We start from the raw sequence: 18,045 nt of genomic DNA, 5'->3' as shown, positions 1-18,045 counted from the left end.
GATATTATATTAGATTAGGATCAGCAAATATAATATACATACAAAATTTAAGGCTGTATAAATATTTTTGTACGTAAGGTGATTATGGATAATTTATGTAATTTCAAAAAAAAACGTTTATGGTTAAGTATAACAGTTTAAACTGTAATATGCAAATTTATGATACAACCTTAAAAGTATCGGCATTATTCCCAATATCGCAAATATCCACTGGCAACGAAACAAAAATATCGATGTAACATCTCGAGCTCAAAACATCGTCTATGTTGCAATTAATCGATAAGTGTAAGTATCAACAGTCCCCACTTCCTTGCCGAAGGACAACAGAAATAGTCGGCAGACACATACAATTTTCATTTTTGTGACGCTGTTAAAGCACGGACACAATTACAATCCAATTGGACAACTAGCAATAACCGTTAGTGTTTCAAAGATGCATTGGTGGCGCCATTCCAAATAGATGCAGATGTCGCTGCACTCGACGCACCGTACATAGCCGAAAAATGAACAATTTGGTGAGTGTGTGTGCTGTGTGTATATTTGTAGATTGGTTGGGTGGGATGTGGGTGGGGTGTATAGGTGTTGGCGTGCATGTATACGATTGCCCCTGTCTGTGTGTGAAAACTAAGAGTGTTGTATTTGTGTTTGCATTTATATACGTTTGTGTGGATACTTGAAACCTGATTGCAGGAGCACGTCAAGCATTTTTATCCAGAAAATTACAAATTGGATCTCTCAGAGACAATGAAGGCGGCATTATCCAAAGGCCCAGTGGGCGGGGGCGTGGTCAATGCAGTAAGTAGCAACAACAGTAGCAGTAGCAGTAGCAGCAACATAACCAGCTCCATGGGCGGACCAACACACACCGAAATGCTACAACAGCAGCCAAACGCCGGCGTTGGCTATGTCACCGAAAAGCTCTATATGCTGCTACAGCTTTATCTGCAAAACAAGGGCTGGAACCCGAGCGCGGAACTGTTGCAGTGCTTCAGTGATCTGAAGGACAACGCCATGCTGCCCAGTGCCGCCTACTTGCAGTAAGTATAGACAATTAACAATTCAATCCAGTCAATTCATTGCTTTCCCACACAGAGTCCTGGCCAATCGACTTACTCTGGACTCACAAGGTAGACTCATATTGCGCGACAATGGAAAGATTGTGCTGCCTTTTGAGCATTTTGCCAATGCGGTGATGTTGAAGCACATGTCGGGACCGCATGGTCTGCATCTTAGTGTAGATGCCACGGTGCGCGCGGTCATTGAGTCGTACACCATTGGACGAGACCAGTTCGGTATGGAAAAGGAGTTTATTATTGAAGTGGTGCAATCGTGTCCCAGTCCGGCCTGTCGCTATTATAAGAATCACATGGGTATATCCCCCATGCCTTTTATGGAACAACAATATCCTGGCGTTAATACGCCTGACTTTTTGCAGCGCCTATCGCATCTGCCACCAAGTGCTGCCGCAGGAAGCAGCGCTACAGTTAGTTCGGCTGTTGCCAGTGCTGCTAGTGGCGTACCCAGTGGCAGCAACAACGCTGCTCCTGTCGAGATTGACTTGTCCAAATCGAGCGGCTCCAAGGTGCCGCCACAGTTGCAGCACTTAACTAAACAACAGCAGAGTAGCATACAATCGCAGCTGTCGCAAATAAGTGCGGCCGCTGCTGTCGCGCATCATCAGCAGCATCAGCAACAGCAGCAGCAACAACAGCAGCAGCAACAGCAACAGCAGCAGCAGCAACAACAGCAACAACAGGCTCATGCTCAAGCACAGGCAAAACACCAGCAACAACTGACAGCCGCATTGATTCAACAGCAAAATCGCGTGCTCGCTCAGCAGAGCCTGGAAAAGCTTGGCAATCTAAGTGCTTTGGAGAAGCAACGGGTATTCGCGCAACTCGATCCCAAGCATTTTGACCCAATGGCTGTTGCAGCAGCAGCCGCCAATTTGCAAATTCAAGGCATGATGCAGTCACAGGCAGTGGCAGCAGCTGTCGCCTCTAACCAGCAGCAGCCCACGCCATTAACTACGACTAACTCCTCGGCAACAGTCGGATCTAGCATCGGGGCACAGGTGCATCATACGCATCATTCGTTGCCACCGCCTTCCCAATCGCCGCACTCGTCATCATCGTCTTCCTCTCACTCATCCATGGATCAGTTCACGCATAAGAATATTTCTGATTCCTTGCGGTAGCTTATCTAATCTTTACCAATTGTTCGATTCAATTTCATTGTGTACTCTCTCTCAATAGATCCAATTTGGACTCGATTGAATCAAATAAGGATCTGTTGGCGCTGCATAATGGCGCCTGGGCCAGTCACGATGCCAACCGGATCGATCACATGACAGTTGGGCAGGACAAGATTGTGCGCATATTTTCAGAGCTAATGCGGAACATGTCACGCATGAAGACATACATACGGCCTTCCATGTGTAAGCCCTACGGCAAGCAAAGCGAGAGTCTGCAGAAGAGTAAGTGAATCTGATAATTTATCAACTACTTAGCTGAAATATTTATTATTCCTCTACAGCTCTCATGGATACCATTCAGATCGTGCAGACGTTGCGCAATTGCTTACCGGCACCCCACATTCCTGTTTCGTCTTGGAAGAGCGAAAGCGAGGGTACTGTCGGTGTGGGTGTAGGCGTGGGAGTGGGTGTGCCACAAGGTATGGGTATGAATACGCTTGGCTTGCAATCCAATCGAACGGATAATCTGCACTGAATTGGATTGTAAAGCTCACAATCGAATCAAAATTAAATTACATTAGGTAATATCTTATATTCCTGCGATTCCGAGCATAATACAGTATTTACATAGAATAGAATTTCATCTTTATAGGCTTGGCTCATGGTTTTCCAATTACCTATTATGTGCCATGTTTACCACAAGACTTGATTTCATTTCAATATTTGACTGATATTTTATAACACAATGACACTGGTAGAAAGTTGTGTGTCTCCCATCGTTTAACTAGTGTCATTATGTCATTAGAATTATGCGCTTAAATCCGGCTAGAGTCTTAGATTAAGCTGCAATCCCTTGAGCTATCCATACTTATAAGATTTCGTTATTTTGTTTTGTAATTCGATTATTTTGGTATTTGATTTGGCATGAACAAAATTGACGAAGCATATGAATTCAATTGGCAAAAAGTCTGTGATATTTAAATTATGTTTAAAAAAGCACATTAACGAAACAAAAACAAATCTAAATTTAATTAATTTTTAGCTGTCGGCCCTTTGTTGTGTAAACTACAATTTCCTTTGTGCAATATTACAAGGTGTCTAACTATCTATTCTTAATCACTTTTGTGCAATTGACAACGTTTCACTCATATCAGCAGCGCGCATAGAATTAAAACGACTCAACAATATAAGAAAGGCATCCGGCCTATACTACATAATAAAATGTATTACATATGAAGTATATACATACGTATTAAGAAACATACATACAATTACTTAAGATATTTTGCTATATTGTGTCGTCGGCGGTTGTCACGTAGAAAACGTATAGAAGAGAGTGGAGTTGTATTACTTTATAAGCAGAAAGTGGGTTGTAATTCGACTACATACATTCATACACATAAGCTAATCTTATATTTTATTCCATGCTCATACATTGAAATAACCAATTATTATCAAACATACAGTATTAACCAGAAATAAAGACACTTGTAAACCTTTAATATTTGCCTAGCTAAAATAAATATATTTAAATAAACATTACAATATCCCTTAAACTTCACCTGTGCAATACAATTCAAATATTAGATGTATTCCATTTAGAATTTTGTACGTTAGTAGATTTTCAATTGTGCGCTCAGCTTGCATCGCGTAGTTGGCAACATTGACATTGGCCATTGTTGCTTTCGGAAAAACATCGATAGTTGCATAATTTTAGAGTTCACAAACATCGCAGTAATCATTATTAATCGATATATACAATCGATATCAACTTCCCTACCGTCTGTGCTTGTGCACTGCGTTTTTCGTTGATAATTTTTTAAAATTAAGTTTTAACGTATTTATTTAGTAATTTATTCGTTTAAAATAGTTGCAAGGTGCCCAATAACCATTCAGCAACGTTATGCTTTTTATTTTGAGTAATTTTTTGCGCGCGTTTCGTGTGAAAATGTGAAAAACATTGCCGATGGTATTGGTAATTGGAGAACGTTTTTTCTATTATTTTATCTCCTCCTCTTCCGCTTCGTTTTGTGTCGTGCTACGCTCTTTGTACTCCTGCTCGCTCTAATCATATGCCCGTCATTTGTGAAGTTGTGTGAAAGTAAATAACAAAATATGTGGCGCATTTCTAAAATAAAATTGCGGTGTAAACGCATGGATGGCTACAAAAAAAAATAATTGTTGAGTTTCCAACAACATAAGATGATAGCAGACGCTCCCCCAATACGGTGCCGAGCTGGCATATTTAGGTACGCGACGCCGTCAACTTGTGCGATAATCAACGGCCGCGCACTGCTCAGTGTGCGCAAGGAATTTACAACAACAAAAACAATGTTGTTTTGTGCGCGCTTAGAGAACAATAATGAAATGTGAAACTATAGCTTTACAGTTTTACTGATACGAAGTCAGCTCGATGAATACCTAATAAATTTCGTTGTGGACTACGCAGCATCTTAAAACATATGGCAATACATATGTGTATGTATGTATACGTCCGAAGTCCAATAGGTCGTGTTGATAACCATATTTGTGATTATGCGTAGAATTTTTAATGTTTATAATTTTTTTAATTCGTCAAAGAATTGTTTTTAAATTATATACCGGCTTGTTGGTTATATAAGTAATTATTGTTGCAATGCTATCTGTTGAATGCAACTAAAAACTATGAATTGTTCATAACCTAGGACACATTCCATAGTGTGCCTGTTGTTGTTGCACATAAAGCAACCAAGCATGTAAATTTAAACGTACGCTTAAATTAAAAATTAAACAAAATGGCAGTTGGAGCACGCAGCAATGTTCTTGGGTGTGAGCGCCGGACACTCGCTCAGAGAGCGACAGAGAAAGAGAGTGAGAGAGAGAGGCAAGCGAGTGAAGTAGCGAGTGTTGCTCGTGTCTTGAGTTAACGTGGAAAGTGTTTGCCTGTGTAAGAACATGTGTGTATGTGTATGTGTGTATGTAACAGAGTGTGGAGTAAAAAGATGGAGCACAAGATATATAAAAACAAAATGCAAGCGTTTAATAACAAGAACAAGTGCAAAACAAATATGAAATTATAAAACTTAAAAAGGTTTCTTGTCTTTCTTTCGTAATTTAGAGTTTCTCAACAGCAGTGAAAATAACTGCTGTGTGCAGCAACAGTGACGACAAATGTGTGTAGATGTGTGCGTGTGCATGTATGCTGAAAGAAAAACAACACAAATAAGAAAAAATAAAATCGAAAAGGAACAGAAACAGAGAAATTATATATTTAAATACGGAAATTAATGTAAAGTGTAGCGAATACAAAACAGCATAACTAATGTACGGCGTAAAAATGCTGCAGCTACTGCTGGTACGGCTGAAAAAATGACCGATGAGCGCAACGGTAACGGCAATAAGAGCAATATTAACAGCAGCAGCAACAACAATAGCAGTCCAACAAGCGTTGCCAGCCACAGCAGTAGCAACAGTACAAGCAGCAACAGCAACAGCAACAACGATCGTTTAATTGCAGAGGCGGCTGCAAAATTTTTACTCAAAAATGGTATAAACGGCACAAATACAGCAGCAGCAGCCGCAGCAGCCACACTGCTAACAGCAGCTGCAGCTGCTGTCACATTTCAACTGCCTGCCGCACCAGAACTGAAGCCAACAACGTCTGCAACAGCAACAAACGCAACAAATTCAGCTACATCTTCTTCAACAGCAACATCAACATCCAATGGCACCTCGCCCACATTATCATCAACTAAAACAAACAGCAGTAGCAGCTCAAGTCTCACTATGGCGACGGCCTCTGCTACCGCTCTCATTGCCGGTGGAGCAGGCGTTGCAGCTCCAAAGGCGCCTGTCGATGTTATGTCCGGCGTGCTGGACTATAGTGCATTAAATAGTCCCAGCGCGACAAAGAGCAGCAAATTTGTGGGCACAGGCAACGGCAGCAGTAGTTTTGATATGGGCAGGCATCCAATATCAATGCACAGCAATAACAACATGTCCGGCTGTGGAGGCCGGCTCCAGTTTTTTAAAGGTTGGTAAATTGTTTGTATTTTGTCAATAGATCATTTTGTTGCCTCTCATATTGCGTTCATCTAACTAACGGAAATATTTGATATTTTGTATTTCAGAAGGTAAATTCATATTGGAACTGGCACGTGGCGATAAAGGCAGCTGGGTATCAGTACCGCGTAAGCCATTCCGCACACCATCGGCAGCGACTTCGGCCACGGTAACGCCCACATCGGCAGTGACAACAACGTATCCAAAGAATGAAAATTCCACATCATTAAGCTGTAATTATTAGACGACTTTACTAAGATAGAGTACCATTTAAACAATTTATGTTTTCAGTTTCGGATGACAATAGCTCCATTCAGTCATCACCTTGGCAGCGTGACCAACCCTGGAAGCAAACGCGACCGCGTCGTGGCATTTCCAAAGAACTGTCGCTCTTCTACCAGCGTCCTAGGCACCATGTGCTTAGCCAAAGTGCACGACAAGCTGCAATGCGTAAACGAAGGCGTCCCTACGAGCCAACAATTTCAACTGAGAATCATCAGTCAATCTTTGAGCGCGTTTCTACGCAGGAAAATGGCGATGAAACGCTTAAACCTATAGAAACTGAAACAAAGACACCCGAAGTGCAGTCGGATGAGATTAAATCGGAGGCAATCAAGGAGGAGTTGACTGAGAGCAAGATGGAATCGAAGGCAAAGCCGTGTTCCAGTGACAACAAAGACTCGAATGTCTCAACAGCGAAAGCTGAGGCAGCATTAGAGAAAATGAACACAAGTGAAGATGAGGATGCTATGTCGGTGACAGTGGACGATGGGGCGGCTGCAGCCTGTGATGGTTTGGTGAACGGCAATGCGAGCGAAGTAAATGGTGATCCCAAAGCACACACTAAGTGTGAGACGGCCAGTGAAAAAGACTCAAGAAAAACAGGAGCACCAACAACAAAATCAACAACGACGATGACAGACATAAGACTTAAAAAGCAGAAACCCAGAGCCAAGCTCAATAGCATCATACAGAAATTAATTGACGGCGTGCCTGCGCGCCTAGAGCAATTGTCAAAGACACCAGCGACGGGGGCGGCAACAGCGTCAACTGTGGTTTCAACAGCAGATCGCATCAGCAGCAACAGCAGCGGTGGCGGAGCCATCGGTAGTCTAAGTCACTCTTTGGCGCATAAGGTACGAATTGCTATTCATTAGTCAACAATTTTTATTTATGTGTAACCAATTGCACTTGTATAATTGACTTCTATCGTTGCCTAATACATGTTGTTTCGGTCTTTTAGGTTTCGCCGCCATCGTCGGCAGCGGCTGCCAGCCGTCTAGTCGAATATCATCATCATCAACATGTGTCTCCACGCAAGCGCATTCTGCGTGAATTCGAGAAGGTATCGCTGGAGGATAACAATGGCTGCGTCAACAATGGTAGTGGAGTTGGTGGCGGGATTAGTGGCGGCGCTGGGGGAAAACGTAGCCGTGCAAAGGGCAGCACGGCAACAAGTGTAGTGGCCCCCAAATCCATGCCCATCAATTTGGCGCCGCCACAGGCTAAAGTTTTGGCAACGCCAACAACTTCAACGACCTCAGTAGCAGTAGCAGCAGCAGCTGTAGCAACGCAACCGACTCGACTGAATAGCTCATATAGCATACACTCATTATTGGGTGGCAGCGGTAGCAGCTCCTCCAAGAAGAGCCATGACCAGCCGGCCGCAATAATTAGCAACGTGCACAATCAGCATCACCATCATCACTCATTGTACGCCAGTTCCGCCAACTACCCACGCTCGACGCTCAATTCACCCAAGTCACCGGAAATGGGAGGCAGTAATGGGGGTAAATCGCCGTCACATGCGGCTAGTAAGAAGCAACGTTCACCTCCTTATGCAGCTGCCGGATCACCGTTACCTATCGACTATGGACGACGCACACCGCCAGATAGCTATAAGTTGGCACAAGCGCACGCACAGCAGCTACAGCATCATTCCTTCTATGCTCCATATGGTGGCGCTACTGTTTCGCCGCACATTCCACAGACGGGTGGTGGTTCCGGCTCACGTGATTTGCTGTCACCGCCTCGGTCTTCCAGCGCCTCGCCACGGGAGCCAGCAGCAGCTGCTGGTGCTGCCACTACACCGCACCGCACAGTGCCCAAAAAGACTGCATCGATTCGACGCGAATTCGCCTCACCTACTGCCAGCAATAGTAATAGCAGTAGCGCGGCCAACAGTTGCCCCTCGCCAGGCGAGCGCAGCACTTCGTCCCCGGAAAGGCGGCATCTTCAATTGCAACGTGGCTCGCCTAGCGCTGTTGCTGCAGCTTCTGGTTCGCCATTACACTACTACATGTATCCGCCAACGCAGCTGAATGGCAGTGGCACGGGTAGTCCACATGGAATAGCGCCGAATGCAACGCCCACGACAAGCAGCGCCGCGGTTGCCGCAGCTGCTGCCGCGGCTGCTGCAGCTGCATACATTCCATCGGTAGTCTCGCCCTCTCTCTACCATCCTTACATATCGACGCTTGCCGCGTTGCGTCACAATCCGCTGTGGGTGCAGCATTACCAGGCAGGTGCATCGCCACTATTGCCGCCACCGCCTCCGCATCCACATTCGCATCCACAGACGAGTAGTGCGGCTGGAGCACGATTATCACCACAATCGCCGTATCATCCATTTAACTATAATGGTGTTAATGCGGCCGCTGTGGCAGTCGCAGCGGCTGCGGCAGCTTCTGCTTTTGGGCAGCCAACATCGAATCCGCATTTGGGACATCCAACGCATCCAGGGGCTTTGGGACACCATAATACGCCGCCTACACATTTGGCCGAGCACAGAACGCATACGCCAAAACTGACTGATATCTGTACTGATCAAATGTCTGCAGCGTCCAGTCATCGCACCACTATCTCCAGTTTACCGGCAGGCTCAAGCGTGCCCGTAACGTCTGCAGGTACAACGCAAGGTGGTGGTGGTGCAGGCAGCGGCAGCACTATTAACTCAGTACAATCCGCAATGTTTCAAAATAGTAGTCTAAGAAATGAACTAAGTTCAGGTGAGCGTAATTGAGTGATATATAAAGTTAAAATATTAAAACTAATTATAACATTAAATTCCAGACTTACCACTGAATCTGTCAAAACACTGAGACATTCGCGTTCACTCCACCATCCTCCTAGCCCCATCCATCCCAGCAGTTTCAGTGTGCGTTTGGGCAAACCCTCGAGTTAAGTACATTATTGCACTAGTAGCGCTTAAGACGACATTCAAACAACACTACACACATAAAACTTATGGATAAGTTCGCTGCTATTTATTAGTTGTAACTCAATTGTTTTGCATTAAGATAGCTAGGGTTTATTTTAAGGCCGAGAGACAATTTAAACTACAAAGAAGAAAGAACAACTGCGAGTTTTTCTATACAAATTTTAAAATGTTTTCAAAACCGTTCCAAAACCCGTTAGGAATATAATTAAAATACACTTTATTTGGCCAACATATTCAATAACCAAACTTATGAATAATATTATATAAATATATATATTTTTGTATATTCCCATAGGATGCACGTCTTAAAGAATCTCAAAAAATATTTAAAGGCCATTATTTCAATGTCAGGGTACAAAATGAATTTTGTTTAAACTGTTCATTGAGTAGGTGGACCTAAGATTTTTTTTTATCAAAACATTTCCTTGAAACAGACTGAACTTAAAATTTTTAGAAAATGAAAAAAAAAGCGGTAATAAATTTAACATAAGACACTGCATCTTAATTTTGTATGTATGTGTGTATGTGTAACAAAACATTTTGAAAATAAGAAAGAAAAAACTAAATAAAAAACAAATCAGATTTTTAAAGAATGCGTGTGCCTTTGAACATGAAAATAAAACTAGGAAGTAAAAAAGATAGTAATTTACTACAATACAACTAATTACAAATGAAAACATTCACACATATACAAAACAAGCAACGTTATTCTAAAAAGCATACTTAACTGTATAAAAAGGTCCATAATACATATGTAAATTGAAAATAGTTGACATTCGATTTTATATTAAGTCCTGGCCATTTTTTTTCAATAAGAAATTTGATGCAATAGTTTTAAAACTGAATCTAATCCATTATATATTGTTAAATGGATATGTAACAAAATAGTATTTCTTATTTTGCTATGTTTTCATTTGATATTTACAATAATACAACAAAATATTACCAATTCGAATTAATTAATTGGATAGTCTAAGACAAAAGCTTGATCAAGCTTATCTTAAACATTTCAATTGATAGAATGAAAAATTATCCATTATGGCTGCACTTAATATAAAGTGGTTGTTTTGCCAACATTAAATCAAAATTGCTAAAATGTACAAAAAGAATGCTAAGTCTACATATACTGAAAATATTTACACACAAGAAACACAGACCTAAATTTCGTACAACTGAAACTAATACAAATAATTAACGAAATGAATATATATTCCTAAATCTAAAAAGACAAAAAATATTTCTCATATTTTCTAAATTATTTATAAAATACAAATGACTATTTATATGTTATGCTATAAGTAAAAATAGTTGTAATATTTGTAAATACAGTATTTTTACACCGACAACAATGTAACAACAACAGCAACAAAATGAGTAAATAGATTACCCATATATTTAATATAAAAACTATTTTTTTAAAAGGATATTAAATTCATATACTGATGTATACACAATAATAAAACCTAAACGATTCAAACCCCAAAATTATTTTTAACTGAACGTTAACACTCTTTTACAGTTAACGTTAGTTTCATAAAATAAACACAAATAACTTAAAATTTCCATAAATTATTATTCAGCCTAGGGTTTACTATTTTGTTAAAAGTATAGTGTTGGCACTGTGTACAACGTTTTTGTTTGATAAAAATTGTATCCCCTTCCTAATTAATTTTCGTCAAATTGTTTATATGTAGAACGCTGGCAACGTTTGTTTAAGTGTACTGTGTGCATTTAAGATGTTGATTGGCGAGGTTTCAAACACTAAAAACGCGAACCTAACTGAAAAACGCGCTATAGGGTTATATAGTATAGTAAACTTATATTGAATATTTCTTCGTCTATATGGTCAAAAGATGAGTGTAAAGTAAACCAGAAACAAAACTAGTTTTAAACAAATAATATATTTTATATACATGCATAAAACTGAAACTGAATTATTGATGTCAAATAAAATTTATACTAAATGAATTTTATATAGTTTTAATTTGTGAATATTGTGTGGACAAACACATTAATCTTAAGGTAAGTAGCCGAAACTTAAATTGTTTTCAAAAGATAACTCTTTCCTAATAAAAAACAATATTTTCTTGGTGTTGCATACAGTCTATCAAAGAAGCACATTTTTATTTATTTTTGTTATTTCGATTAAAGTATACATCATTTATTTATGTTATCTGTCGTAATATATGCTTGCATATATTTATAAATTACCCGGCATATTTATTATTTCCCTCTTTTGTTGTTTTTTATGTTTGAATGTAATTAGTTATTTTGAATTGCTTTTATCATCCAGACACATATATTATCTTAATAAAATAAACATAGGGTTACAAAAAACCAAAAACTGTCAATGCAGCAATTAGAAAAATTGGAGTATAATATAATAGCTTATCATTAACAAAAAGCCTAAAGGTAAATACATATTTTAATAGGATACATTCGTGATAATTTTTGTAGTTCAGCGCTGTTGTAGATTCAGTCGCTCAAAATCCAGGTAAGTTAAAGACAAAAATTTGGGACAACAGTTTATACAATTTGATAGGGAAATAATCAAGTTCTTGTTGAAGCAATTATGGAGACAGTCAACAGTATATATGGCCTAACATAGTGAACACATGATTTTTAACTTAGTTGAATGATTTATCAAAAATTGTATAAATTTTTCAGAAAATAACCAACGATCAAAAGAATAAGGAGCACTTAACAAAATGTTTCAAAAAAAAGGATGGTCGAAGTTAAAGTCCAGTTTAAATAGATAATTTAAATACATTATATTCTGATAATATTAATTGTTTTAGGGTAATATCGAATTAATGACGTTTTCAATCTAAGGTCGCATGACACATCACTTTTACAATTGCGACCAGACCTATCGCTTCTGTTTGCTTATGCATTTGCAAAAACAGTTCTAGATATTTCGGCTAATGATAATTCTTATTTTATGCTTATATTAAATACACACTTTTGCGTGTTCCCAATCAATTCATAATATACAGCATTTGCATTCTAATTGTATGCTGTGTTCAGAACATTATTTGCCGTACTTAACTGACTACCTGTTCCACGATGTAAATCACTCCGACCGACAATGGTCTAATATTACAAACAAAAAGAAGAAAAAAAAAAAAAACAATAAGTCGTTTTTGCAGTTAACACAGGAAAAAATGAGTTTACAAATAACAGTATCAATAATAATATGCATATCGATCAAACAATACAAAAAGTTACACGCTTACTTTAAATATATATTAATAGGATACATTCATAATCATATTTTATATGGGCGTAGAATCTCTTCTCAATCAAAAGAACGTAAATTCATTGAACAAATTCTACAGGTCGACAAGAAAACATTACAGAAATTATAGAAATAAAGCACTTATGGGGCGACAGAAGCGTATGGTCTGTTATAACTTATTAGCTGTGTAAGTGTGTGTGGGTGTTTATGTGTATCTTGACCTTATATAGTGAACACATAGTTTTGAACTTTTTTCGTGGTTGTATTATATAAAAAAATTGTACTACGCCTCATCCGAAAACGTAAACATAGAAATGTAGACCGATAAGATACAGGAGCTGCAGATACTGAGGGAGTGCTTATGTCTGTGTGTACTCGCTACTACAAATTTTAGTTGTAGTTCACTGTTTGTTGTTTTTAGAGAAATTGTGTGAGGCCCAATTGAGTGACGTTTTCCATGAATTGGCTAAAGCATCACTGAATTTCGCTTGGAAATGTTTACGTGCATTTTCCTCCGTGTATTCCAGCACCTGTTTAAAAACACATTAGATACGTACGAGATATAAGGGACTTATACTTACCAAAGTCTCACGTAAATAGTTCAGGTCCTTCTCTGAGGATAGTTCCGGCAGTCCCGTTGAAATCATCATTGAGAATAGCGATAAAATAAGGCAACCATGTTTGCGTAATATTAAAAATGCCTAAATGGTAATTCAAAAATAATATCTTAAGTTTTTGATAACAATCTAATCTAATGCTGTATTTCAACTTACGCGCTCACACAACTCCTGGAAGTAGCAAAACTCCTTTGCCTCGCGGTCAATACAACCTTTGTTGATGACGTAAACAAAGTCGTGGGTAAGCACAAAGGGCACACGTTCGCGTCGCACTCCGAACTTCTCTTTAAAGTGACCCAAAATATGGCCGAAGTCAATATGGAAGAGCTATAAATGGTGAATCAGAATTATTGTTGTGTCCTGTAAAGTAAACTGATTCACTCACCTGTCCGTTACGCTTGACCATAATATTGTCTGAATGACGATCGGCGACGCCCAACACGTAAGTGGCAACGCAGTAGCCTGCACAGCTGAGCGTGAACTCGTTGATGGCTTTGTTAAGTTTCTCGGGCGCCTTATTGTGCTCCTTGAGCCAACTGTAGAGCGAACCCTTTTTAAAGGGTGATGTTGCCGAAAACATGCCCTTTAACTTCTGTATATTAGCTATTGTCTCTGCATGACGAACCACCTCAATCATGCCCAATCGTTGTTCCATGCTGATGCAGTTGTAGATATTCATTCGCAAATCCAAACTATAAGAAACAACTTTCGATTAGTAAAAACACCCTTAGATAGTTGCTAAGCTTAAATGAAAACGAACCCTTCACGTTTCCACAACTGATCCATGACACGTAACATTTGCAGTGTAAGCATGTCCTGGCGCAGATCATCGCCATTTTTAAATATGATATACACATCATTGGCCGTCTGATCCACGTTTTCGAATACTACCCAGAGCGGTCGCATTTTGCTATCCATGACCTTACATTTGTCGGGTGTGACTCGCCTGCATCTAAAGCTTGGGTTTAAAGGGTTTTGTATATTTTGGAAGACGCCGTTGTTGTGTTCGTTGCGGAGAAATTTTTGCAATTCGGTGCGTACTTTCTCCTTACTGCCCTTTTTGGCTAACACGGAGCCCACCCTTAATTTTTCTAACACCTCGAGTTGTTTTCGCAGTGGCTTCACATGCTGATTACAGCCTTTAAGGTAAGCTTCCAGAAGTAGACCAAACCGTGTCTGCATGCAGGGCGTATACATTTCGGACCGCAGATGCCAGAAAAAGTAATGCCCAATCCGTTGGTTCCGCAGAGCTCGTTCCAGCAAAAATATTACCAAATCGTTTACCAAATACGATTCGTGCTTTATTGCCTGTACCAGTTGTAATAAGTACAGCAACAGTTCCTCATCTCTGCAAAATATTATTAATATGTAAGAAACCTATATTCTACAGAGTCATAGAATACTCACTTGAGATTATGCAGACACTTGATGGCGAATCCACGCACTGCTGGATCTGGATAGGCATAGTCTAGCAATTCCAGTGAGCGTTCAATGGATATAAGCGGCCACATCTTGAGCAAATAACAAATATCAGACACATCATCGCGATCTTTCCAGTACACGCATTGCAACAATACAGACAAATCTTCTGGAAAATCGCGCAAAATGTCGTTTCTGCAAAATAAAATTCGTTTTTAGTTTTTTGACGATAAACGAATGAAAAACTTATCCCAACTTACTTATGCTCCCATATGGTATTGCGATCCTGATCAACCATTTCATAAATTTTGTCTTTGCCCGAATAATTCGCCAATAGGGCACCAAGCTCCTCTGTATTAAGCAGTTGTTTATCACGATTAGAGTACGCCCGTTCTGCTGCATATTGTAGAACTTCATCCTCGCTGGGATAACAGATAACTTCGTCGTTGCAATTTTCATTGGCGCCTTGGTGGAATGTCAGATGCACCATGGCACAACCGTCTATGCGTGGATTTGACTCGACAGTGCCCAGCGGATAAAACACATCATCCGACTGTATATCATCTGCATAGGTCCAAGTGTACAGTGTTTGACGTCCCTTACGCAACTGCCCTTTATAATCAAAAACCGTTGTATTGACCCAGGCCAATGGATTGTTGTTGTAAAAGTCGTCCTTGAGCGTGCTGGTATTATTAGACGATTTCTTCGAGCGCGACATTTTGGTCACCTCGAATACCACAATACACAGACGCGTCATTCGTGGCAGGTTGCGCATTTGAATATCAAATGTCATGACGTTTTCATCAAACTGAAAGTCCTGCGAATTGCCTTGGCTAGGCGCATCGACGGTGCGCTGCGAGCACAATTTGCGCTTTCCATGATAGAGGCCAACATGGACGCCAACTTTAAAGGCTCGAGCACGATCGAAGTTGACATTAGTGACGCCATGCATTGTTAATGTGAAGTTCACATTCTCCAAATTCCATATCACATTACTGGGCTCCAATGGGATTTGTGCGATTTGATTATTTGGATTTGGGGTCTTCTTTTGACTCAAACTTTTCTCATTGTAGTGATTGATGTAGCACTCGAGCCGCAGTACCGACTGCAGCACCACATTTGGCACGGCTGCATCGGAGAGCGTTTCTTGTATGTACAGGAATTGTATCAGCGGATGATCACCAAACAGATACTCATCACGGCCGCTCACTTTGAGTATATAGTCGGAGGCGCGATCGTTAATCTTCATCTGTGAACGGTTCATCTTCTGAAGCGTGCTTTCGATCAATGTGAGCGGGGTATCATGCTCCAGTACGGATAGTGTGAATGTGCTCTGATCATTCTCGTTCTTGACGGCAATCAAAAATGCTGAGCTTGGATGACGCTGTCGTATTAGTTCTGGCATGGCTGTCGAGTTGGCAAGCCGCAGTGGATGTTCGTAGAGCAATCGCTGTTGCCACGAATATCTCGATCGCTCCAATTTTATTTCATCGGACACTTCTGTCACCTTTGCGCGAAAATAATCTACCTCAGGAGAGCCTTGAGTGTTTTGACGATCGAACGATGTGCCAATAATGTTGTTAACCATTTTGGTTAGCTCATAGTCGCTGGAAAAGGTGGTCGTGTCGCTGCGCTCCCTAAGACTAAGCAAGCCAAAGTACGGCTGGACCTCGAACAGACGCTTCGTCTCGTCCGTATATGGTTCGATCGTATAGGTTGAGATGCCACATATTTGATAATCGCAGGCATCCTTAATCATATAGCTCAATGGTAGGTATCTAGCCTGTGCCAATATGTCCTCTTTTACCTCTCGAATGGTGGCCGTGGACTTGGCGTGCAAATATATCGTCGAACCATTAAAAACTAGGCATGTTAGATAGACAGTATCCGGCGGATCGTACTTCCAGAGATCAATTGAGAATTCGCTGAACATGTATGTTTCATTGGAGATATACAGTGTATCGCCCATGTCTGTTTTTTTCTTTTAAATATATATGTATTTGTTAAAAGTAATTTAATTTATATATAAGAGTAAAATACTCTATCTGGCTCTCTTTGTTGCACTCTTGATCGTTCGCTTGTCTTTTAATCGTTTCGCATGCAGTTTCGATTTTGTTGCGCCTTATTATCACAAGTTTTTCCTTTAATTTTTGTTGTTGTAACTTGCACACATTTTAGGTGCATATTGTTTTTGTTTCGTTTGAGCCTTTCCATTTAAGCGTTGGTCTTCTCTGTAGGGGAATAAAATCAAAAGGTGGCATTGAGTAATTGCAAAAGCAAACAGATGGAAATAAGTCGCCCACTTTGATAAGATGTGGCAATAGTTAAGACTTTCTAATGGAAAAGTTTGAATCGGTTTAAAATCGGTTCAATGCGGTATGCGCCGAATTCTTATATGGAATTTTATATACAATAGCAATTTAATGATATTAATCGTAAACTTAAGCATCAAATGATAGATTAATAAATTAAAATATTAAATTTGCAGTTAATAACGAAAGAAAGACTCGAAAAATTTAGAAATTTTAGTTAGCCGTATGGATTAAATAAAGCTCCAGAAGATTGACTTTATATTTAGTATGAATCATACATTATAACTACAAATATGCACAGCGGGGAAGTGTAGCGGCGGTGTCGGCGGCGTCAGCGGCAATGGCGAATAAGCAAAAATACGTAATCCAAATCGTATGACGAAGCTGGCATACTCTACGTGGTATAATGCTATAATTCATAACTACTATTGGCTAATTTTTAGTATTATCATTAATATAGTTAAGATTAAAACTCTAATTCCCGTTGAAGGCCAATGTTGTTGACCCCATATTTGCGCACTTTCATCATTGACGTGCCTAGGCACAACACAAAGCGGTTGTACTTCACACGAGTTAGGGTAAGTTATTAAGTTACGCGGCACGGCCTTTGGCATCGGAGTCTCATCTCTAAGTCGCGATGCTTAAATATTATTAGTGCATTGAAAAACAACAAAACGCAATTAATGTTTACAGCTGATTAATTTCTAATATATTTCAAACTTTTCCATTTGTTTTTACTGTTGTTTTTATTACCGAGTCTCTCTTTACACACACACATATATACACACACGCATATAAGCATGTACATATATATTTTTTGGGTGTGCGCTGCGCAAGCCTGCTTGTTGTGACCCGTCCGACAATGGCCGCGCGTTTATTAACACAAATTACTGATGCAGCGCAAACAACGCAATCAATACGTTAATAACTTATTTTTAAAACTTGTAATTCTTTTTATTTTGATGATTTCTTCTCTCCTTGTTTACTTGTTGAAAGAAGTAGTG

At 39.9% G+C, this 18,045-nt stretch overlaps 4 protein-coding genes across 8 annotated transcripts in view; 2 read left to right on the top strand and 2 right to left on the bottom strand.

Annotated features, from left to right (window-relative positions):
* Positions 1–4,054, bottom strand: part of LOC108659091 (meckelin) — a 9,223-nt gene extending 5,169 nt beyond the window's left edge. The window contains exon 1 of the mRNA XM_018111839.3: positions 3,954–4,054. The gene's annotated coding sequence lies outside the window, so the exon portion shown is untranslated. The remainder of the gene's footprint in view (positions 1–3,953) is intronic.
* LOC108659093 (uncharacterized) lies at positions 261–5,654 on the top strand. 3 transcript variants are annotated; one of them, XM_089256719.1, is made up of 6 exons: positions 261–515; positions 691–1,037; positions 1,093–2,193; positions 2,256–2,476; positions 2,536–2,775; positions 5,292–5,654. In XM_089256719.1, exons 1-5 carry the CDS (start codon positions 504–506, stop codon positions 2,727–2,729), a joined length of 1,875 nt encoding a protein of 624 aa, XP_089112845.1. In that variant the 5' UTR covers positions 261–503; the 3' UTR covers positions 2,730–2,775; positions 5,292–5,654. The 3 variants fall into 3 exon arrangements, with proteins under 3 accessions (XP_089112845.1, XP_089112844.1, XP_017967330.1); XM_089256718.1 differs by lacking the exon at positions 5,292–5,654 and adding an exon at positions 2,847–3,696; XM_018111841.3 differs by lacking the exon at positions 5,292–5,654 and having other exon boundaries at positions 262–515; positions 2,536–3,696.
* H (transcriptional corepressor hairless) lies at positions 5,543–11,423 on the top strand. Its single transcript, XM_018111831.3, has 5 exons — positions 5,543–6,206; positions 6,304–6,468; positions 6,527–7,371; positions 7,479–9,243; positions 9,308–11,423. The coding sequence occupies exons 1-5, from the start codon at positions 5,543–5,545 to the stop codon at positions 9,334–9,336; spliced, it is 3,468 nt and encodes a 1,155-aa protein (XP_017967320.2). The 3' UTR covers positions 9,337–11,423.
* On the bottom strand, positions 9,961–18,045 carry Pi3K92E (phosphatidylinositol 3-kinase 92E). 3 transcript variants are annotated; one of them, XM_018113594.3, is made up of 8 exons: positions 17,795–18,045; positions 14,990–16,960; positions 14,718–14,924; positions 14,071–14,658; positions 13,696–14,002; positions 13,467–13,637; positions 13,275–13,394; positions 9,961–13,223 (listed from the first exon to the last, which is right to left on the bottom strand). In XM_018113594.3, the coding sequence occupies exons 2-8, from the start codon at positions 16,696–16,698 to the stop codon at positions 13,095–13,097; spliced, it is 3,231 nt and encodes a 1,076-aa protein (XP_017969083.1). In that variant the 5' UTR covers positions 16,699–16,960; positions 17,795–18,045; the 3' UTR covers positions 9,961–13,094. The 3 variants fall into 3 exon arrangements, with proteins under 3 accessions (XP_017969083.1, XP_089112840.1, XP_089112841.1); XM_089256714.1 differs by lacking the exon at positions 17,795–18,045 and adding an exon at positions 17,562–17,780; XM_089256715.1 differs by lacking the exon at positions 17,795–18,045 and adding an exon at positions 17,320–17,502.

Source organism: Drosophila navojoa, chromosome 2 (assembly GCF_054131105.1).
Source record: "Drosophila navojoa isolate 15081-1374.11 chromosome 2, UAZ_NAV_1.0, whole genome shotgun sequence".
In the NCBI taxonomy this organism is placed as follows: domain Eukaryota; kingdom Metazoa; phylum Arthropoda; class Insecta; order Diptera; family Drosophilidae; genus Drosophila; species Drosophila navojoa.
The sequence above is the reverse complement of the archived record's forward strand: the minus strand, read 5'-3'. Positions and strand labels throughout refer to the sequence as shown.

Excerpts from the sequence above, each read along its gene's own strand:
- Pi3K92E (XM_018113594.3), bottom strand. The coding sequence starts at position 16,698 with ATGGGCGATACACTGTATATCTCCAATGAAACATACATGTTCAGCGAA. Across the intron at positions 14,003-14,070 it reads CAGTTGTGGAAACGTGAAGG|TTTGGATTTGCGAATGAATA; the intron begins GTTCGTTTTCAT and ends TGTTTCTTATAG. Across the intron at positions 13,638-13,695 it reads TGGTCAAGCGTAACGGACAG|CTCTTCCATATTGACTTCGG; the intron begins GTGAGTGAATCA and ends CACCATTTATAG.
- LOC108659093 (XM_089256719.1), top strand. Across the intron at positions 1,038-1,092 it reads CCCAGTGCCGCCTACTTGCA|AGTCCTGGCCAATCGACTTA; the intron begins GTAAGTATAGAC and ends TTTCCCACACAG. Across the intron at positions 2,477-2,535 it reads AAGCGAGAGTCTGCAGAAGA|CTCTCATGGATACCATTCAG; the intron begins GTAAGTGAATCT and ends ATTCCTCTACAG.
- H (XM_018111831.3), top strand. The coding sequence starts at position 5,543 with ATGACCGATGAGCGCAACGGTAACGGCAATAAGAGCAATATTAACAGC. Across the intron at positions 6,469-6,526 it reads AAATTCCACATCATTAAGCT|TTTCGGATGACAATAGCTCC; the intron begins GTAATTATTAGA and ends TTATGTTTTCAG. Across the intron at positions 9,244-9,307 it reads AAGAAATGAACTAAGTTCAG|ACTTACCACTGAATCTGTCA; the intron begins GTGAGCGTAATT and ends ATTAAATTCCAG.